Genomic DNA, 23,020 nt, shown 5'->3' with positions numbered 1-23,020 from the left:
CAATGAAACCCAGAAAGATTGTGCCGTGGCTTTGGAAAAGTTTTAGCATATGTGCACATTCAAATGGAACCATGCGCACAGCACACCTAGAGTTCACTGACTTACTGTGATTGATCCCAGCACTTGGAACTAGACGTCTACTGGGCATCTCCTATGTTGTTGTTACAGTGTGTGTGTGTGTGTGTATGTGTGCGTGTGTGTTGGCTCACTAGCAAGGAAACTGCTTCCTGTGAAGAATGAGCGGATTAGGAGAGTGTGACATGTCTCATGTGGATGAGAGACCTGTAGCTGAAGGGGCACTCAGAATGACTGCCATTTTACAGAGAAAGCAAGGGCGCTTCTAAAAATGACTGCCATTTTACACAGAAACAGCAAGGGCTCTTGATATAATTACTGCCATTTTACACAGAGTCAGGGAGGGCTCCTCTCAGAAAGACTGCCATTTTACACAGAGCTGTCTTCACTTCCATTACGCACAATCCATTGCAGAGATTAAACTTTTCTAAGTAGAAGCAATCAGGTTCATTCTTTCCTCAAATTCCAGTCCTGAACTGGGCTGAGCTGAAATTAAACCACATCTCCCACTCTATAGGCTACAGAGGCTATAAGTGATTTGCAACAAGAGATTTTGTTCACTCTTCGATGTTTCCAGTGTTTTTATATATTGATTGTTGTGGAAAATTGTGAATATACTCTTCTTTTGACTATATGTTATGTCATATATACGTTTATATATTAACTTAAAGATATCAGTGAAACATTGTTACTAGCGCTCCCTACTTTCACATATTAGTCAGTAAGGCTGGAATTACAAGATGAGATTTTCCAAATAAGAGTCACAAATTATGTACAATAACATGCCATCATTACATTTAAAATAAAATCACAAATGTTTATAGAGTAAATACATATCTTTTTCTTTATGGAATGTACAGTTTGATTTTTCCATGTTAATATCACAGTTAGGCACCATTACTCGTTCAGTAAAGAATATTTGTATTTAGGAATTTATGGAATATAGTTTGTGTCCTCACTGGACAAAGAGAGACAACCAGCAAAATGTAAGTGAGGATGAATAAGCTTTTGTTCACTTCTTACTTTCACAGAGCCAAGAACTCATATATGGGTAATTGTTTGGAAACTGTAGTGTTATGCGGGACTCTGGAGACGTCTGCGGTCTGAGTCTGGTTCTCCTGCTAAAATACAAGACTTGTCGATTTGGCGCTTCTTCCTTTAGCACTGTAAAAAGCAGACACATTAGTCACAGTCTGCAAATTTGCATATGAGCTCCTTAAAGAAATGTTATTGAAACAAACCATAGCACTGACGTAGATGTTGAGCTCTAAAATGCGCAAAGGTTATCAGTCGCCTACCTGTAAATCACACTCATCAAAACCATCACCCGAGTTTCTATCCAGCATGTCGTTTTCAACAAGAACTTCCCTGTAAGTTATAGAAAGCATAAAGAACGTTGTCATCAACAATATGAAGAGCATCGTCTTCTGTAATTATCACCGTCACTAACCTGTTTGTGTGTCTCCTTCGTAGCACATAGAGGGCAATGCAAACTACGGCTATCACCAGTACCAACACAGATATTCCCACTCCTATTCCTACAACTTATACAGCAGGATGAACAAATGAGTATACATAATTTTGGAGCCCTTTTCAGCAAAAGGAAGAAATTGCATGTTTGCAACTAGAGCTCATTACGTTTTTATGACTGATTGGAGAATATGAGAATATATTGTACCATCAGTTTGGCCTCCTGTAGTTTGGGGTTCTGGGTCACATTTCCCCTGGGTAATGTGAATGTCATCGATGGCTACATCTCCACTAGACTTCTCACCCTTCTGATACTCAAACACAAACTGTAACACAAAAGGGAATGTTTCATGGTATATCTTACGTGAATCTGTGTTATGGGCGTGCTAAGTGATCATCAGAGGTCGGTACCCAGAATGGCTCTTTCTGATCAGTGTAGATGCTTCCCTTCCACCATATGTCCCCCTGACCTCCTGATTCTGTCCACATCAGACACCCAAGCTTTTCCCCACTGCTTTGTATGGTCCTGAGAGAGAGCCGGAACAATATATTTTAAAATTATGTTTTGCTTAATATGCCATTTATTTATTTGCTTGTTTATTTTTCTTTCATTTACCTGTTATTGAGGTATAATCTAAGGGTCCCTACCCTGCCGCCAAACATGTGGTACCAGAATGTGAAACACTGCCCCCCACCACCTGGGACGAATATTGCACTGAGCAGCAAGGCTCTCTCTCCCCAACGCCCCACTGAGCTGTCCACATACAGGTAGTGACCTACGGACACACCAGCAACACACCAATATGACATCACGCATTCACGGGTAAAGACAAACATCAAGTGGCCAGAAATATTACCCCTGGAGGAGTTGGTGGTGTGGTCTATACTGGGGCCTGTACTGGGAGTACTGGAGTTTCCCTGGTTTCGGAGCCAGTCAGTTTCATCCTCTTCCATCAGGTTGCTCCAGCTGCACATATTCACCTCGAAGTCACAGTGACCGGGACCAGTGCACGGGTGGGGGGACACCAGTACGTCATCCACGGCGATGGAGCCCTGTTCACCCTGGCCCATGATCCCCTCTATCACAATCTGCAAAGACAGCCGTCCTACTGAAGACATCCACAGGGGTGCATCGCTCTGATGGACAGGCCTGTTGTCTACTCTGCTAATAGTGTTCAAATGCTAATATAATAACTTGTGGATATAATTATCACATGCTAATGTAATAGTTTGGTTTATGTAATTAAACTTCAGGGATGCAATATTATAACGCACGGATGTAATAGCTTGCAGATGTAATTAACATATGCTGATGTAAAAACATGGGCACAATTATCACATGCCAATGTAATAACGCATGGATATAATCACCACATGATGCAATAACTTGTGGATGTAATTATCGCATGATTTCGCAATAACTTGTCAAGCTGTTACAAATGAATGTGATAACTTTACATGTGAATGTGACAAATTTACAAATGAATGTGATAACCAAAGCCACACTGGCTGTTTCTCCCCTGACTGTGGAAAGGGACTATGCAGCCTGTGTACCCCTGTCTGTGGCTAAAAGTGGAGCTGAGTAAAACACTCACGCTGTAGTCTGGCCCAGTATGGGCCAGCGGTGCCTGGGCAAACCTCCACCACTGGCCATGCTCTCCAGACTGGCTCAGAAGCAGAAACTGAGCCCCACTCGAGGCTTGCTGATACACATTCAGGGTCCCGGTGCCCTGCCCACTCATGTAATACCACAGATGAACACACTGGCCGCTTCCTGCTAATCAAACACAGGTCAAAAGGAAGAACGGTTACCATAGCATTCTACAGTCCAATTGCCGCACCCTCTGTGACAGTCCTAAAGAAGAATCTTCCTGATCTTACAGTAAGTAACCCAAGCATTTGGCTGTCCATTTTTTCCTAGACGCAGAAGGTCAGTCTGACTGAATCAGATGGAAAAACTAGAAATATGGGGCGGGGGAGGAAGTGCTTCGGTCCCTGCGGTACCTGTGGTGAAGACAGGAGACTGCATCCTGGTACTGTAGCCCGGCATGTGGGCGGAGCCTGAGCTCATGTAGAAGTAATGTCCACTGCCTGTGTTGGTCGTGTGGTCAACGCTCGGTTTGGGACTTAGGACGGCATCATGTCCTGACCCCCTGAACCAGCCAAACTCGGCATCGGCCTGCTGCGTCCAGCCACAACTGCCCTCCTCAAAGTCACAATGACCCTCTAAAATGAAAACACTGGTTTATATTTGTCCATGTGTGTGCAATTTATATCTGTTATATGCATACCGTGTAATGCATTATGCATATTATACATACATAGAACATACATAACATATTTAACACTGACTGATATTTGTGTCATAACCCTGAATGAATTCTAGAATCACAATGCACTAATCTTTCAGCTGAACACTCAATTGTGCAAAATATCAGTTTATCAGGCTGAGAGTCAAACTACATATAATTATAAGGCCTTTGACATACACCAGGTGCTCCATATCGTATTTGACTGTCAGGTGAAGCCTGAACTTGAAGACAGCATCTAGACTGCCGATATTAATTCTAAGCCATGACTCCTGCTCTTAAGTACCTGGAAGGACACAAGCTCCTTCGACAAACGATAGATCATCTATAGCGATATCCCCGGCCTCTCCACCTACGGAGGCCTCTATCAGTATCTGATGAACTTCCTGTAAGGTCACATGGCTCTGGGCCACCTGCCACTCATTCCCCTGAGAGCCCACCCTCTGCCACACCTTAAAAGGAAAGATAAAGATCATCATTACCCAGAAGTGACTCGAATAAAAACAGACACAGCAAGGGTTTGGTTCTTACCACTTCTGACTCCCTAGAGCCAGAATTCTGTAGAAGTATTTTTAGTGATCCCACTGTTGCCCCAAACATGTGGTACCAGAAACTAAGGCAGTACCCATCCTGTCCAGCAGGGGGGAGCAGAGGGGACTTCAGTTGAGCTACATCCCCTTTCTTCCTAGGACTTGAGCTTTCAACATACAAATAATAACCTGCGAAGCAGCACAGTTTCAAGGCAAAAAAGGATGAGTAACAGTGGACAGACCAGAACGTGTCGATGTCTGAGAGGCGCATGATGCACCTGCGCTGCCGGTGTGGTCGCCCGCGGGGCCGGTGTTGACCCTGCCAGTCGGCCCGGTGTTCCTGAGCCAGTCCGTGTCTTCGACACTACCCTGTGTCCACGCACACAGGCCCTCCTCAAAAGAGCAGTCCGTAGCTGACAGAGCTGCGGCAGAGAAACGGCCCGGTCAGCTCACGGGTCTCACCTCAGTTCACTTGGAACATTTCTTACCATAACAACCCCCAGTTTATCAAACCACATTGTTTGGGCTCTCTTCCCATCTAACCCAAAAGAATATAAAGAAATGTGCATTTAATTAAGCTGATGTCAACATGAGGACTTAACGCAATGGTGGCCCCACCTGGTGGCTGGTATGAGGTCTCGCAATTCACGAAGGAGATGTCATCCAGAGCAATAGCCCTGTGGTGTGAGGTGTTCTCACTACTGAAAACAATCTAAGACAAGACATGGTGACACAGATATATAATACACAGGCATACTGAACTGACATATATACAAATAATTATACTAAACTCAGCCATTCTGTGCGCTTCTATAGCTGGTTCAGGATATTAAATATTCTAAACAACAATAATACATTAAACACTAACAAACACACACACACACACACACCCTGTATCTCTGTTGTAGTTTCCCAAGGGCCAGGTGCTCCAAGACCCACTGAGCCTCAGTGCTGTGGTATCGCGTCCAGAGGTGAGTCCTCACCTCCTCCCCGTCCTGCAGCAGCACACTAAGACCTCCTGTTCCTGCTGCACCTCCTGCTCCACCTCCTCCTCCACCTCCCGCTCCACCCAGGTGGAAATGAAATCTGAGCATGGTTACATCAGTCCAGTGCACAGTGAGATCTTTGTGTTCCATGCTAAAACGTATTCAGTCGCTCTGTGCGTGCAGTAAGAGACTTCTGTCTTTTTCACTCACAGTAACTGGCAGTAGGAGGAGCTGGGGAGCAGTTCTGGGCTCTGGAACAGTGCCTCATTTTCAGACGACACTGAGCTAAAATTCACATGCATGTAGTGACCTAAGAAGATTATATTATGATATTATGATGATGATGTTGATAAACACTTCTGAGCATGAAAAAAAAAGATCTAGATGTTCTACAAAACTGAGCATGTGAGCGTGTGTGTGAGACTTTACCTTTTCCAGTGGTGTGGTCAGCAGGAGGTTCTATGTTGCTAGAGGCTTTCAGCCTCTGCCACTTGTTATTGTCCTGACTAACATCACTCCAGAGACACAGTCCATACTCAAATGTACATGGTCCTGGGTTATCCAATCCCCACAGCAGAACAGAAGACACAGCGTATTTTACAGTCACTCACTCATTCACCCTACTATTGATTTTCATAATGAATAAAGAGCACATGAATCTGTCTCACCGCAGTTCTCCTCATCTTCCCCTAGGGGGCAGTCTATGCTATAGTCACACTGAGCACTGGCAGCAATGCACTTCAACCCATCTGACCTCCAGCAGTGAAACTCACCCTCCTGAGCAAAAAAAAGCACCATTAACACACTGAGAAGGTAAAAAGTTAGAGTCAGCTGAGAAAACAGTAAAAAAAAAGTGATGAGCATAGCATGGTCATGGTGGACTGGCTATGCCCATGCAGAACTGAGCGAAACATAACTAAGGGAGCCTCACCCTGCAGGGGTAGCCAGTGGTTGTGGAGGCTGAAGCTGTGGGTGGGACTGTGATTGGTGTGATTGGCAGCTGGCTGTTGTCCGGGTCATGTAGACAGTTTGGTGAGAAGGATATATCATCCACAGCTACATAATCTCCTGAGTTCTTGCCACTACCTACAAACTGGAACACAATCTACAAACACAACCTCATGTTTAGGATCACCCACACATTTGAATGACCTTCAGTAACTTCTGACAAAATCATGTAGGGGGATAAGGACCCGACAGTGCCGCTGTAACTGCGGACACACCTTGGTCTTCACTGAGGACGTGAAGGTGACCTCTGCCCTATGCCAGTGGTATCCAGGGGTGACGCCCCGCCTCCAGAGGATGTCATCACTGCCCTCACTGCGGCTGATCCGCAGCCGAGTGGTCAGCGCACCGCTGTTGCCATGGGAATAGTGGTAGAAGCGCACCTGCAGGAGAAGCTCAATGAGATCAGAGGGAACCAGAAGATGACCATGTGGCAGCCTTGTACAGTGATGTAGTGATATGGGCGTGGGCTCCCTTGCTTATTTACATAATGCTGTGCATCGGTTACACGTGGACCAGGTTTGAGGTGTGAATGGTTGTGCTCTGACAGACTCACAGTGCACTGAAAGCTTGGGAGAAAAGTGCCTGAGATGATCTCTGCTGTGTGGCTGGCAGACTGCTGATGGGCAGGGCTAATGTAACCACCTGAAACATGCCACATTTAATTCTGTTCCCTATATAGGTACAGCTAAAATCCTAGGCATGCAATGTTGAATTAACACCTACACAATTCTTTTGCATCCAAATATAATTACATAAACATTGTAAGTATTCATTTAAAGCAACATTTGGAACAACAAGCAACAATTGCAGTGTGTAGTAAGAGGAAATATGATTATTTAGAAGCACTGCAGTTTCTTCAGTTCAGGACTTTAGGACCGTATTTGCAAACATTCTAAAGCAATACCATCACATATTACATTACATACCAGCATCTGAATTGCGGGTGTGGTCTCTGGGTGGTCCATGTGCTGGCCACGCCCACTCTCCTCTCTGCAAGTTCCACCCAGCCTGTCCCTCACTGGACTCCCATGCGCACATGCCCTGCTCAAAGCTGCAACGTTGCTTATAACCCAGCGCATCTGATCAAGCACACACACAACACCTTGCAGCTGAACACAGGCGCCCTTCTCTGGGGTTTATGTAGTACACGATCGGCCGCAGACAGATGACGCGTTATAGCTGGCATGGCTGAAATCAGAGCTCGGCGCTGGACCACTTACCGCACTGTGCTTCGTCGCTACCATCTCCGCAATCATCGCTGAAATCACACACTCTGCTCAGCTCCACACAAACGCGGTTGGAGCATTTGAACTCGGCTGCTACGCAAGGCTCCTGAGGCTCTGAATAACCAAAGGAAGCGTGATAGATGACCGGATGGATGGATGCCCTACACCATTCGAAAGCTTGCCAAGCTGCACGCAACACTGTCAGAAAATTATAAAGCCAGAGGCGTTTCGTTCCAATCTAAGTTCCATCTGCACCTTCTGTTTTGTACCTGGGAGAGAACAGTTCAAAAAGGCGATGTCATCTACAGCGATGTCCCCGAGCTCACTGAACGTTCTGGTGGCTTCAAAAAAGACAGTGAAAGGCTGGTGAGTGCGACCCACTCCCACCTCTGCCCGAAGCCACCTGTCGCCATGGTCACCAGCGTCCCACCACAGAAGGGTTCTTCTTGGGACTTCCTGGAGAAATACTTTTATCTCCCCAATGCCTGCGAACAGAACAAACACTTACAATGAAGATCTAAATGCACCACTAATGTGACTAATGTAAGGTTCAACAACACAGGGCTTGAACTCCAATACTACTGTGAAATTGCATAAAGTATCCATAAAATCTGCATTTTTTTACATTTACAAAGGGCATTTAAAGTCACAGTTGTGGACCAAGGTGCTGTACAAAGTCAACAGTTTTGCTGAAAATACATGGATAACAACAACATACAACACACAGACACAAATAACTGATTATAACCAAAGACATCTTCGCATATTTTCATTAGGCGTATTTTCATTTAGCATATTTCCATTAAGTTATGGACAGCATCTAAGGTTGTGTTCAGTTGTGTTTTGTCTCACCCAGTAGTGTTCTCCTTACCCTGTCCGTACATGTGGTGGTAAAACTCAAGCACACACTCTGTGCTGGCTTGCCTCATAGTGACGCTCTGTAGGGCAGCGTAACTGTTCTGATCTCCAAGGCTGGCCTCCACTGCCATATACCACCCTATCAGCACCAGAGGATCAGGGTTAGTCCGTCCACAGTACTGCAAATGATCTTTCCAGGCTGAGCTATGGTGAGATGTATACATCTCCAGCAGGTGGACAAAATACCAGGAATACTTAACATATATTTAAATATGGTAATGTCATGAACAATATGTTCATTATGTAAGAGTGAGAACACCCATGACTAACACACCTCCTCAAACTCACAAACACACATACGCACACACACATGCTTACACACATGAGCACACACTCACTCATTCACACACACCCACACACACACGCACACAGTGTTTGCTGCTCTGAAGGAGTGTGTTTGTGTGTGTGTGCGCGTGTGTGTGTGTGTGTGTGTGTGTGTGTGTGTGTGCGTGCATGTGTGTGTGTGTGAGAGCATGTATGTGTGTGTGTGTGTGTGTGTGTGTTCAAGCGAGTGGACAAGCATGTTTGTGTACGTGTGTGTGCCTGTGTGTGTGTGTGTGTGTGTGTTTGTGTGTGTGAGAGAGCACGCATGTGTGTGTGTGTTTAAGCGAGCGGACAAGCATGTTTGTGTATGTGTGTGTGCCTGTGTGTGTGTGTGTGTGTGTGTGTGTGTGTTTGTGTGTGTGAGAGAGCATGCATGTGTGTGTGTGTTTAAGCGAGCGGACAAGCATGTTTGTTTGTTTGTGTGTGTGTGTGTGTGTTTGTGTGTGTGCTTTTGTGTATGTGTGTGTTCTTACCCAGTTCTGTGCCAGTAGTATGGTCCACTGATGGTCCATTGTTAGAGGTAAATGTTCCATTTCGGCCCCGTTGCCATGCAAACTGACCCACACTCACATCCTCCCAGTCACAGCTGTCTGTTTCAAACTGGCACCCAACAAATTCACTAACCACAGTCTCCTCTACACTGGCCAGAGACAACAAAGAAACAATAATGGTGGTTGTGATGGTAACCTTTTACTTCCTTTACATCAACACACTGCAGTCACAGAGCAGCGCTATGAATTGTTTATATGGTGAACTGCTCTGAGTAATGTGCCTTGCCTTTACATGGCCCTTTCATAACTGTTATATCATCCACAGCAACAAATCCTCTATTTCCAGACTCTGCCTCTAGAAGAATCTAGAGAAGATGAATTTGGAGTTATTTAAATTATTTAAGATCTGTAGTTATGTAGTTATATCACAACATGCATGCAAATTTATTAATGTGATATATAAGGAATTGTGTACAGTGAGCTGGTTATAATCACGAAATAAATGATTTGTCTAGTGGTAAGTGGTAGGATAGATCTAAAAATTAATCCTGCCTCACCTGATAGGGTTTGGTGTTAGACACTGTGGTAGAGAAGTTTGACCAGCCAAGGCCAGAGGCATTTGTTTCAAAAATCAGCTCTTGTTCAGCATTAAGCGCATCCAGAAACACTCGGAAGGTCCCCGAGTCACTGAAAGGCAGGACACCCAGCATGACATTGGTCAGTCCACCACGTCCATGAGTCCACGATTTAGCTCTTTAAGTAAACCAGCAAGACATGGCAGTAAAAATGTGATTCTTCTGACCTGCCATTCATGTGGTACCAGAAGGACAGACAGGAGTCAGAGGTGTGGAGGATCCGCTCAGAGACAAGCAGAGATCTGCCGCCAGCCATCGGGCCAGCCATCTGAGACAGACTCAGCATAAACCTTCCTGGATGACAAATCAAATCATTTTTTTGTGTGGATCTGGTTTGTAGTTCACTCATATTTATTTGTCCAGAACAAGATTAGTTCTAAACCTAGACTAAAATGGTCATTACAGTCCTAGACTAGGTCTAATGCAGTTTTTTCAGTATGAATTATGAATTAAACTCCCTGGATGGGATTTTGTATTTCAGACAAAGTCAGCATTCAGAAATTCAGATCCTACTCCGATCAGGAATGTTGTAGTTTTTTGTCCTCACCATCTGCAGTGTGTGTAGTCTGGTCAACCAGAGGGCCATGAGAGTGTCCGTCTGAATGCACCCAGTCACGGCCGCCCGAGTCTTGGTTAGCAGCGTTCACCCATGCACATGTCCCTGACTCAAAGTCACAACCTCCGGTGGGGGTGCAGGCTCCACCCTTTACTGACACATCATCCAGAAGAATGAATGATTTCTGGTCGTGGCTTAGCACTGCCCTGAAAGCTACCTGTGTGTAAATGCAAAAGACAAAGTTTCATCTTTCTGAAAAAGACCTTTAGGAGAAAAACATAAAATGTTCTGCTTATTAAGGAATACTGCACATAAGGGAACGGTGTCAGCAGCTTTGTTCCTGAAGAACGAGAGGTGGAGTTTAGACACTCACCCTGAATTTCGATGGAGAAGACACAGTAACCTCTGCTATGTCCCAGCCTGTAGAGGGCGCTCCAGAGAGAACCCACAGGATGGGACCCAGTTCTCCATTCAGATATACATGCACTGAAAGAGAGTCTCCCGAGCCAGCAGAAAGCCAGTACCTCCACAAAAAGCCACAAAACGCACACATAGCTTGGGACTGCTTTAGGAATTTCAGAATATCTTGGAACTATAATGCAATTGTAGGGCATAAGAAATTTGTCAGTGGAGTGGTAATACCCTGTGCCCTTTGAATTCTACTATTTCATAGCCTGGAAAAACAAGGTCTCAGATCTGTTTTGATCTTACCAGAACTGCAGACAGGACTCGGTAGTTGTCCCATACTCTAGTGTTAGCAGCTTTAAGGTCTCTTGTTTTTGAAGCTCCTTTCCCAAAACAGCCATAGAATGACCTTTCAGCCCATAAAAAGAACACCATTTGAAATACTTTGACAAGTACTAGAAGACATTTGCCACATTTTCCTGTGAACCTCATAGATTTTAACAAGCGGCTAGACATACAGAGGACGCTCACCCAGCTGAGTTCTGTAGGTGTGATCGATATGGCCGGTGCTGCCATCCACATGGAGCCAGTGAGCCGTGTCAGCGGCGACGTGTTCAAAGCCACACAGCGAGTCATCTTCAAAGCCACACGGGTCTGCACATAGAGGCACACGGACCGACACTCTGCTCGATACGGCAGCATTAAATGACATTTCCAAGGCTTCAGATGAGGAGTTTGAGAATCAGGTCACCCTTTGCAATACAGGTATTTATTAACACTATAACATTATAACACACTAAGGCTACATAAGGCTACAGTTTTTTGCTCAGATCAGATTTGCCTATCTTAACGATTCTCATTCATAATTGCGAGCAGCCTGTACCTGTCCGTAAAGTGAATGCACGTCATCTCCGAAATGTCACACATGCACACTGACACAAGTCGCAAGCATCGTAGACGTGACATGACTCTGTATTAAAACCGCAAAATGGATACACTAGTAGCACATGTCTGCATTGCAGTTTGCTCTGGACGACTTTTCTTAGCGGTACAGTGGCAATCTGACCATTCTCATTCAAGCTGTATGGCCATCAATCAGATAAGAATCCAGCTTAGGTATTTGAATGACTTACTGTGATCTACACAGGCGCCCGAGGTCACTGTAATATCATCGATGGCCAGGAACCCACTGTTTTTGTCATTTCTCCTCCCACAGAGTTTTACCTGTGAGCGATAGGCATGTTCAGGTATGTTCTGCCTGCGGATCCAGTGTGCAAGCGTGCACCATGGGTCACAGCCACTGTGAGTGAGTCAGTCTCTCTTACTCTCCACGTGTCTGCCATGCTGATTGTGACCTGGGTCTCCAGCCATTCAGCAGCGTCTGTGCCTCTTTTAGACCATGCCACGGTTTCCTTGGTTTTCTGAGGCACAGAGGTTTCATCGAACACTTTCACTTCAAATCGTTTAACGGCTTCAGCCGCAAAAACCCACAAGCAGACCCAGCATATCGCGCCTCACGCTTGTAGCTGCATATCTTTTAATGTTCAGTTATGGTACTGAATATTCTACAGTAATTACTCAATTATATTCTCTAGCATTAATAACCAAACAAGTGTGGAGTTTAGACACAAAGCAAAAAAAGAGAGAAAATAAAGCCTCATTATCCTCTTCACAGGAGGATTTTGCTTCTGCATGAAACAACTAACCAACTAATAAATTCACTCCAGATCATTTGAAAAGAGTTAAAGCTGAGACTCCTAATATGCTTGTTCATGTACCGTTTCAACCAGGAGGTCCAGGTTTGCCACTGATGTTCCGGACATGTAATACCAGAATCCGACACAGATACTAGCAGCTTGGATGGTCACAGGGGTGGAAATAACTGCGGCCTCACCGACTTTACCTCCGGACATATCCACAACCACATAGAACCCTAGAGGTCGAATAGTTAAGGATAGATATGATTTAGGATTTGTAGCAGTGCGCGTGCTGAATGAAAATGTAAACAAAACATGCACAACTTGTTTATAAGTTACCGCGGTTATTTCCAATGGTGTGGTCATAAAAGGGTCCCTTGGTAGTCGTGTCTACCTGCAGACCTCTTTGATGAGTCCAGTCAAACCCATCCCCAGTTTCCTGTACCCAGTCACACAGCCCTGCGAATGGAAATCTGTCTTACTGCGGTGTTGGATTATACTGAAATAATAAATATTCTTTGTAAATTAATAAGTGTTTTTTGTCAATTAATAAGTGTTCTTTCTCTGTTTGCACTGTATTTCTAGAATTCACTGAAGAGACAACAACACATTTTTCCATTGCTGAGAATCTTTCCATTGCTTGGTGACTTTGACTTATCAGAACACTGTTTTCGTGCAACCAGATAAATATAGTCAAATTCGGTAGCATCTCTCCAAAAGGGGAGAAAGGCATCAGCATTCATCCTTGAAACATCACTTCTAATAAACATCTACAATCTTTTTTGTTAAAGCGTGCAGTGTGTCTGCCTGGTTATAACTTCAATCAACAAAAGCATTGTAATTGATGCCAGCAGAAGTTTAGATTTCATGCAGGCCTGGTTTGCTGTCTTTATTCTAACTGGTTGTGAGTCCCATTGCTCACCTTCCTCAAAGCTGCAGTGCATGGAGGATGGAGGGGGAGACGTGGGTGCTGTGGTGGGGCTTGGGGTGGTGGGGATCAGGTCGGAGCAGTTTGAGTTCTCCCTGATGTAGACATCATCTAAGGCAATAACCCCATCATCAAAGACTGGCCTCTTGGCCTCAAACACAATCTGTGAATAATTAAGTACAGGAGGTAATTAGGAACCAAATCAAGATCACAGGAACCCTGGATTAGTGTCTGTGCTGATGAGTCCTGTTGGGGCAAGTGAACACCTGGTAGTGTTCCGATGCCGCATAATCCAGAGTGACTTCTTGCCACACATTGCCCTGTGCCCCGATCTGACTCCAGAGAGATTGGAGCTTTCCGGACTCATTCACATACACAGTCAGCGTGAGCTTATCTGCAATAAGAAAGGACATTGTGAGAGATTAATAACCTTACATTTACAGCCATCTCAAGACACTAGATAAAGACGACAGGAGAAGAGAGGAGCCTGCGCTAACAGCTGAAATAAGACAAAGATTACAGCTGCTCTAAAGCACCCTTACACTCAAGCACACTGGCATGTACTTTGCAATGCACTGTCGAGTTACACTGTGTCTTTTGTACTACACACTCACTTCAGGTGTGAAATGAGGCTTGCTTACCTACACTCGCCCACATGTTCATGAAGTACCAGAACTGCAGGCAGCCATGAGGCACCGGTTGCAATAGCTCACCCTGCAGATGGGCGACCTGCTCCGCTGAACCAGGCTTTGTGTTAAACAACATGTAGTGCCCTGGGAAGCAGAGGAGTGGTTCTGTGACAGCCCCAAAGCAACACCTGCTAGCTACAGGCAGCAAATGCCTACTGATCGCTCCAGGGCTTATGGACAAAAACAGTAGATTGCGATTACCGTGCAATGATAATGATAACTTTGCTTTGTAATATATTAAAATGCACTGACAAAACTTTGATGTAACCTGGATAGAGACCATTGACAATCAATATTTTGATTAGATTATTTATGTTTCTTGGTCCATGTAAAAGCTGCAGTGTGTCTAAACACCTACAGATATATCTCATAAAATATCTGATTGGTCATGACGTTTGCAGCACCCAGTAAAAACGTTGTGACATGCCAGAATGCTCACCTGCATACTGCAGCCTACTGTGATATCAATATTGCAATAACTACTAACAAACGATACATTGTGCAGTCCCAGACCATTCTAAAAAAGTATCGACAGAAGGACTTTACCCAAAGCAGAATTGGTGGTGTGGTCCATGTTAGGTCCAAAGATACCATGGCTGCCTCCAGACATCCAGCTCCAGACCACAGAGTTGGCGCTGGAAGTGCTGCTCACCCAGCCGCAGGAGTCCAACTCAAAGTCACACAGCCCTGGGAAACGCAAACAGAAATGAATATGAGATCAAAGGCATCGAAAAGGAAAAGCACATCTTTCCATGTGGTGTGTTGCAGTAGGACTGCACTAAAGGCAGTCCAGCACCTTCCAGCCTAACATCTGGAAACGGCACCTGTAGTGTGTGATGCAGACATCTTAACGCGCATCACGTCAGTGCAATTTTCTGCTCTCAGAAAAGAATGGAAAATCTGTTATCTTAAAACATGCTTTCAAGGAAAGCATAGAGGCAACTGCTGAATTCTTAAGTGTGCTTCCGGTTTTTATAAATTAAGCAGTGCGTGGTTTTTTTCAGAGGTAAGAAAATATCACAAAGCCTGGACATAACGTTAAGTAGTCACAATGGCTTTTCACGCTGTCGATCAAGTATTGGAAAAGCACAAGAAAACAGCTTTGGTAAAATACTCTTTCATGTCTACTCCTAAAATATGTTGTTGGAGTATAACAGTTGTATGCTTACGTTTTATATAAGCACGTATTTTTAATCAGTTATTGATAAATAGTTAGGGTTAGAGAGAGTTGCAACTCATAATATGTCAGAACAGTTCATTGGAGGATTTTGTAGTGGATGGATGGGAAGCAGGAGTTCCTACCCTGAAGGGGACATGGGCCATTTAGGACAGTAAGATCATCGATGGCAATGTCCTTAACCTGGCCATCTCCAACCACTGCTTCAAATATGAGCTGGTAACATAGTCACAGAATCTATGAGACACATGCTGTATGGAGGTGCACAAGCACTGGGCAAATACAGATAAACAACATTTTAAAAAATGTTTACCTTATAGTGCATTACATTTTATATACAGGATGTGCAAAGTTCTTTTTATGGCAGGTCAGTAAGATAACATTACTCCATGGATGCTGTACCCTGCACTGCAACTCACAGCAAGTGCATGTTTTAATATATTGTCTAGTTTCTGACTGATAAGCAGTGCACGTTCAGCTACAATAAGATTTTACAGACTATTGTGCCTGGGTGTATAATGACATTATAAAGGTACAGAAATGACCTCCCTTGCTCAGGAAACATTTAATCATTGCCGATATAAATGAGCATATCCACCATGCATATTGTTGGTTATTCATTCACCTTTGGAATAGCAGAGTTCATTTGGAAATGAACATTAATTGAACCTTTTAATAGGCTCTCTAGTGTTTAGACTCAATGCAAAGTCTCTTGTGCCTTAGCCAAGTTTCCGATCTGTTTTTCTTTGAGCGTGTGTCGCTATTGTGCATTTACTCTTTTTTCCAGACTATTTTTGACTTTGCCTTTTGCCTGCCTCTGAAAGCCCTGTTTGTTTTCTCTTAAATAACTTGGATCTATTGTCGCTTGCACTTGCTTCCTGTTGTTAACGATCTCTTACATTAGTAAAGCGATTATTTTCCGTGTTCCATCGTAAGTGATCTGTTTTATATGAAGTGTTCTAACGCTGCGATACCCCTGTGATACCTGGTAAGGCCTGTGTGGGCTGAGGGCGCTGGCCCAGCCGTGTCTCCAGAGCGCCCTCTGCTGTCCGCGACGGCTCCAGAGGGTGACGCGCACGTCGCCACCACTCTGCGACCACTGCTGGTGCACGCTGAGCGTCCCTGTGTCTCCCCCGGCCATGTGGTAGAAGAATGTCCAGCACTCTCCATCCGTCGGTGTCGGCCTGTTCACTTCCATCATCATGCCGACACGGCTTCCACGGGGGTGCGCCCACATTTGCGCGCTCATATAGTAGCCTTACAGCAGACACAAAGCACAAACTCCCAGTTATTACCACAGCAAAGAACAGTTTAAACACCTTCATAAGACATTTGTAACACACACATAACTTGGTTATAAATCAAATGACCGACCGAAGAAGTCATAGATGCATTTACGTGGTTTATGAACAACTTAGGTCTTTATTATTAATGTTTTATCTCCTACACCCAACACACCGATAATATTCTACAAGGTTAATAAGTAAATAATAGGCCTGAAGTTTAAGAGGGAAGAGGCTTTTGAAGTGAGGCGTTACTGAGAAAGAAAAGCTGCCCGTAACTGCGGGTGAAGTGGGAGTGCGGTTGGGCCTCTCACCCCGCTCCGTCCCCAGGGTGTGGTCCACGGCCGGGCTGCCAGAGGCTGCCGCCTGCTGTCCTGTGCTCCTGATCCAGGGAAAGGCAGCTGCAGGATCGGGCAGCAGGCCGCACAGGGAGGTCTGGAACGTGCACTCGCTCTCGGCCGGACACGAGCCGTCTATGCTGCTAATGACCTGCACGTCGTCCAGGGCAACGCTGACGTCCGTGCCTCCGGAGACAGCCTCGAAAATAAACTGTACACAGGCACGCACGCACACACACACACACGCAGACGCACACACAGTGTTAAAATTTAAACACATCTCTTGACCATGATCAAACATAAGTATTAGGGATTAGGTACAGTACCTGTACAGGGCTGTCAGTGGCAGCAAAGCTAAGGTACGCGAACTGCCATTTATTGCCCTGACTTCCTGTCCGTATCCACTCCACTGTCTCATTCCCTTCAGTGTTCTTAGAGATGAATCGGAGGGAGCCTGGATGACCCATCGAACATGACCACATATGCCATGAAACCTCAAAGTTCTCATTAGGGCAGCTGCAATTGTGAGGTTTTTAGTACTACTGTATAAACCTATGACTAGCAAACATGCCCCAGTTAACATGTGAAGTGTGTGTTTGTCGTGTTACATCATGCATACATCAGCGCTAATCTTCTTCAGGGTGTCCAAGTATCCCTAGTGTTGTTCAATAACATTTCTGACTTGAAGAATTGATTGCCATTATTATAGATCATTCAGCTCTTATTACACAAAAATACGGCAAGTTTACATCCACATTTTACTGTAGAAGCACTGCTTACCATAGCTGCCACCATAGATGTGATACCAGAAACTGACACATTTGGCTCTCTGTGGATAGCTGGTGAGTCTTGCTGTCTGTGAAGGCTTTGTTTTTGGTGCAATAAAAATGTAATAACCTGTAAAATAATAATTAAAAAAACAGACAAACACATTAGCTCAGTGGAGGCTAATGTCAGAAATTCATAACTGTAACACATTGGACGAAATCATTGGATAACTTACCTGAACCAGTTGTGTGGTCATGTCCTGGTCCCTGATTATCATATGATGAGTTTTGGCCTTTGGTCCTCTGCCAGAGGAGGCTCTCAGACTGGTCCAGGTACCAAGCACATGTGTCTTTCTCAAAGTCACAGCTGAGCTGCTCTGAGCCCTCAGGGACATCCCCTTCCACACAGCCTGACAGCCTAATATCATCCAGCATTATGTCTTGATTTCCAATATATGTGGGGTTGACAGAAAACGCCAGCTGTGTGTGTGTGTGTGTGTGTGTGTGTGTGTGTGTGTGTGTGTGTGTGTGTGTGTGTGTGTGTGTGTGCGTGCGTGTGCATGTGCGTGTGTGTTAAAACAAGAAAGATCCAAAATTATTTGAGCATCATATGTCAGGTAAAGGTATAAAGCAACAATCAAAATCTAAATTGATCAAAAAATGTCAAAAGAATCAAGGAGTGAGCAAAAGCTCAGTCTGTGATAGTCTGGGCCTGAGTGAAGATCACGCTCCCTACCTTGAACCCGCTGGGTCGATTCCCCACTCTCACAGATGCATTCACCCAGCCATCAGTCTGACCTTGTTTAGTCTCCCACAGAAGCATGGCCGGCCTGTCAGTGAGCACACTCAGGGCAAAGTGAGACGCTATGATAGATTCCTGAAGGTGGTACCAAAAACTGTAACAAAAGACAAACATTTACATGTGCAGTAAAAAAAATGCTGTGGCTTTATGTGTCCTTTGGGGTTTCAGAAGTACTAAGGACTCTGGAGAACAGGAAACATTCTACATAGAGAGATTGTCTGAACCTCACTGTCTCCCAGTTCAGTGAACATTATAGCAGAATCAGTGTGGGAGTAAAATACTAAATCTATGTTTGCTAATAATTCTGAATTGTTTTTTTATTATTATTATTTATTAAAAAATAATTACCATTACAGGAAAAATAAATTTAATAATGGTACTGCAATAAGATTATACAGTTTTGTTTGTGTTCATTTAGAGTAGCAATATTTCTCAAGGACACTGTAAACGGTTTGAGTTGTACAGTTATGTGCAAAATAATAGCAGTCTAACATAACTAATATATTTAATTACTGATTTTGGCAAAAAAGATAATACAACATGGGGAAAAATACATGACTAGGTGTAGCCAAGTAATGGGCAACCAACAGAATCAACAGTCATGACATGCACGCTGCTAATTGGGTGTAACTAATTTAATGAAAGGGGCGTGTTCAAATTAATAGCAGTGTGGAGTTCAATTAGTGAGGTCATTCATTCTACGAAGAAACAGGTGTTAATTATGGCCTTTATTTAAAGAAGGAGGGCAGCAAATGTTGTACCTGCTGGTTTTAGCCCTTGCTCAGTGAGTAAAATGGGTTGTTCCAGACATTGTACTGAAGGAGAATGAATTTTGATCAAGAAGTTGATTGGAGAGGGGAAAAAATATATAGAAGTGCAGAAAATAAGTGGCTGCTCAGCTAAAATGATCTCAAATGCTTTAAAATGGCAAACAAAACCCAAAACACATGGTAGGAAAAGAAATACTACCATCCGCGTAGATCATAGAATAACAAGAATGGCAAAGAAACATCCAATGATCAGCTCCAGGAAAATCAAAAGTGATCTTCAGTTACTTGTGAAAACTGCAACAATCAGAAGATGCCTACGTGAAGCTAAACTATTTGCAAGAAAACCTCGTAAAGTACCATTGCTGAAAAAAAGACGTGTTGAAAAGGTTACAGTTTGCCAAAGAACACGTTGACTGGCCTAAAGAGAAGTGGCACAACATTCTATGGACAGATGAGAACAAGATTGTTCTTATTAGATCTAAAAGCCACAGACAGTTTGTGAGACGACCCATAAACACTGAATTCAAGCCACAGTACACTGTGAAGACTGTAAAACATGGAGGTGCAAGCATAATGGTTTGTGGATGATTCTCATACTTTGGAGTCTGACCCATTAATCGCATACCAGGCACCATGGACCAGTTTGAATATATGAAAATACTGGAAGAGGTCATGTTGCCTTATGCTGAAGAAAAATGACCTTGAAATGGATGTTTCAGCAGCACAGCGACCCCAAACACACCAGCAAGTGGGCAACATCCTGGTTCCAGGCTGATGTTATAAAATGGCCAGTCCAATCCCCAGACCTCAATCTGATTGGGAATTTGTGGAGTGACATCAAAAATGCTGTTTTTGATGCAAAACCCAAGAATGCAGAAGAACTGTGGAATGTAATCCAGTCCGCTTGGGTTGGAATATCTGTTCGCAGGTGTCAGATGTTAGTTGACTCCATGCCACACAGATGTAAAGCAGTTATCAGAAATAAAGGTTGTATAACTAAATATTAGTTCAGTGATCAACAGAAAAGCTAAATCTGTAAACAACTTTATTTATACTGTAAATATTCGAGTTTGTAAATGAAAATGAAGACACTGATTCCTTGAACAGCCCATTATTCTTTTTTCTTCATTTTCAGTTTAAAAATTGATATTTCGTTCATGTTTTGATTTGGAATTGAATGTGCAGTGCTCCCAGTGCCTTTGTGTATATGGAAATAAATGCTATTATGAGGATTGAGCTTTTTCTCGGTTGTTTTATACACACTGCTATTATTTTACACATAACTGTAAGTTGAAGCTGCAGGTTTGTGGTTTCAGTCTTGGGCTAAATGTCACTATTTGTGTTACTCCTCATTAGTCTTATATCTGCAAAATCTTTTTTAACTCTGTTGTCCTATCATGTACCTTATCTGACACCCAAGCGTCGAGGATTTAGGGAAAGTTTGCTCCATTAATGCTTTAGAGAGCATCTGAGGGTTTTCACCCTCTATGTGCATGACATGTCCTGTAAATGACAGAAACACATAGCATCAGCACATGTTATTTACATATAACCAAACGGTGCTAACTGGAAGGTCCATACCCCATGGCGACCCGGTGGTATGGTCCACACCCGGGTCGCTGCTAATGTTGGCTGTCTCCAGCCGCCACTGGTAGGTACCATGGCTGGAATCTTTCCATCCACAGGGGCCCGCCTCGAAGTCACAGAAACCTGTAGGCAACATGGTGCCAAACCAAACTTAGTCTGCGCAGCATTAGCACAGAAACGATCGGGATAACCCGAAGTACAGGACAAACGTCACGACAATGATGGCCAGGTTTTAGACTGGATTGCAGCATATACCATAAAACTCCTCTCTTGCCCCGTCTGTGCAGTCGGTATGGAGGTCACACGCTCTCTTTGAAGGCACATGGTCCGGGTATTCACACTGGACCTGGCAGCCAGCCAACGCTAGCGCAGGTTGACAGAAAACATACGATAAATATAACATGGAAGCACTGCACACAGACCAGAGCGTAAAGTTAACAACACCGGTCTTATTATTCAGTAACCACTGTGAATTGTTTAATAACTGCATTGTAATTAACATGAAGGATTTGTTGTTCAAGAAACAGGAATGAGAGACTGTCCCCAAGTGCAACTTCTGGATATGTATTTGTTTTAAAGATAAAATGTGCTTATCCATATCATTACGTTCTTTACAAATGTTAATATTTTAAAATGAAACAACTACAAGAAAAAGAACTCATTAAAAATGCACAAATTTTAAATGCACTAAACAAGATTAGATAACCAAGATATTTAAATAATTGTATCTAATTGCTTGATATATGCATATATAAAAATCCAAAGAAGTGGATTCCAGGTGAGTAACTGCAGTGTACTGTTGCAAGAGATGTAGAGACATTCAAAATTGTAGCCTTGGTGAAGTATACAAGATTTAAGTATGACATCTGGTTACTCCAGAGACCAAGTTTACTTCATCTGACCTTACAATAACCCCAAATGTACAAAACAGTGAGCAAACATATTTTGCCTTACCAATCAACAGGAAAAACAACCATGTCATCCTGAAATTAACACAAAGAGTGAAGAACCATGCAGAGATTGAGGGCACTCTTCTTACTAATGACTTTAGAAACCAGAGTGAACATGTCACCAAGACCTGATACCTGTCTTTATCTAAGCTCTTAACAGTGCTATATTCCAATAGTCCACTGCGAACTTATTAACCTTAAAAATGACTCTTCCAATGCTGATCTTTTCAGCTGCACGCACACATGCAAAAATGCACGCTCGCAGAACTTATTAACCTTAAAAATGACTCTTCCAAAGCTGATCTTTTCAGCTGCACGCATGCATGCATTCGTGCACAAACACACACACAGAGTACAACGCACTGGCACCAAGACAACTGTTTGCTCATCCAAGATATGATGGCACATAAAATGTGCTATTATGTCCTTTACGTTTTTAATTAACTTGGTTGTTCACTTGAATTCACATTGACATTAATGGGGGATAGAACAAGGCTGAGCTTGTAGAAATGTTACTGAACCTTGGATAAAGGGCATTTGCAATTTGTTAAATTGTCTTTCAGTCAATAGTACAATTCTAATGCTAGTGTGCAAAGGATGCATGTTGATGCATTGTGTATCTCCTATAAATGATAAACATTGCATGAAAGACTCTGTTCAGAATCAGTCCATGTAGCACCATATGTCAAGACCTTTCCAGGAAGGCAGATAGAATTTGGGTAAAAGAGTAACCTTTAAGATTGCAGAATCCACTCTTACATGATGTTTTACTGCACTTTATTGCCTGTGAACGTTCATTGACATGGCAGTGACCTACAAACAGATTTATGAATGAAAATCTCAGCCTTCGTGCATAAAAAAACTGAAAGCATGTTCATTATGTCACTGAACTTGCTCACTGTCATCAATTAATATTGGCACCTGATATGTAATCAGACTGCACCTGGACACAGGTGCACATTTACATGGGTACAGCTCACACAGCGACTGCTTATTCAGTGGAAAATATCCTGACAAGTTTTTACTGTCTCACAGAAAAAAAGCTGTCAAGAAATGTATAATATAAAAGAGCAGATGAAAGAAAAATTAAAATGGGCCT

General features: G+C 43.5%; 2 protein-coding genes across 2 annotated transcripts; both read right to left on the bottom strand.

The window, feature by feature from the left end:
• Positions 1–690: 690 nt before the first annotated feature.
• On the bottom strand, positions 691–9,472 carry LOC113588720 (MAM and LDL-receptor class A domain-containing protein 1-like). The gene is made up of 25 exons (XM_081703851.1): positions 9,320–9,472; positions 8,476–8,601; positions 7,874–8,089; positions 7,599–7,790; positions 7,305–7,457; positions 6,932–7,020; positions 6,594–6,758; positions 6,302–6,475; positions 6,039–6,147; positions 5,800–5,922; positions 5,581–5,680; positions 5,275–5,470; positions 5,003–5,096; positions 4,663–4,806; positions 4,386–4,573; positions 4,141–4,306; positions 3,550–3,771; positions 3,141–3,322; positions 2,403–2,634; positions 2,162–2,321; positions 1,957–2,071; positions 1,754–1,871; positions 1,526–1,619; positions 1,374–1,443; positions 691–1,239 (listed from the first exon to the last, which is right to left on the bottom strand). Exons 2-25 carry the CDS (start codon positions 8,591–8,593, stop codon positions 1,234–1,236), a joined length of 3,426 nt encoding a protein of 1,141 aa, XP_081559977.1. The 5' UTR covers positions 8,594–8,601; positions 9,320–9,472; the 3' UTR covers positions 691–1,233.
• A 116-nt stretch (positions 9,473–9,588) lies between these two features.
• Positions 9,589–11,334, bottom strand: LOC145652712 (apical endosomal glycoprotein-like). The gene is made up of 6 exons (XM_081703850.1): positions 11,240–11,334; positions 10,902–11,052; positions 10,520–10,745; positions 10,140–10,266; positions 9,895–10,024; positions 9,589–9,702 (listed from the first exon to the last, which is right to left on the bottom strand). Exons 1-6 carry the CDS (start codon positions 11,332–11,334, stop codon positions 9,589–9,591), a joined length of 843 nt encoding a protein of 280 aa, XP_081559976.1.
• Between the last annotated feature and the right edge of the window lie 11,686 nt (positions 11,335–23,020).

Source organism: Electrophorus electricus, chromosome 20, assembly GCF_041902795.1.
Source record: "Electrophorus electricus isolate QZ-2024a chromosome 20, ASM4190279v1, whole genome shotgun sequence".
NCBI classification, from domain to species: domain Eukaryota; kingdom Metazoa; phylum Chordata; class Actinopteri; order Gymnotiformes; family Gymnotidae; genus Electrophorus; species Electrophorus electricus.
The sequence above is the reverse complement of the archived record's forward strand: the minus strand, read 5'-3'. Positions and strand labels throughout refer to the sequence as shown.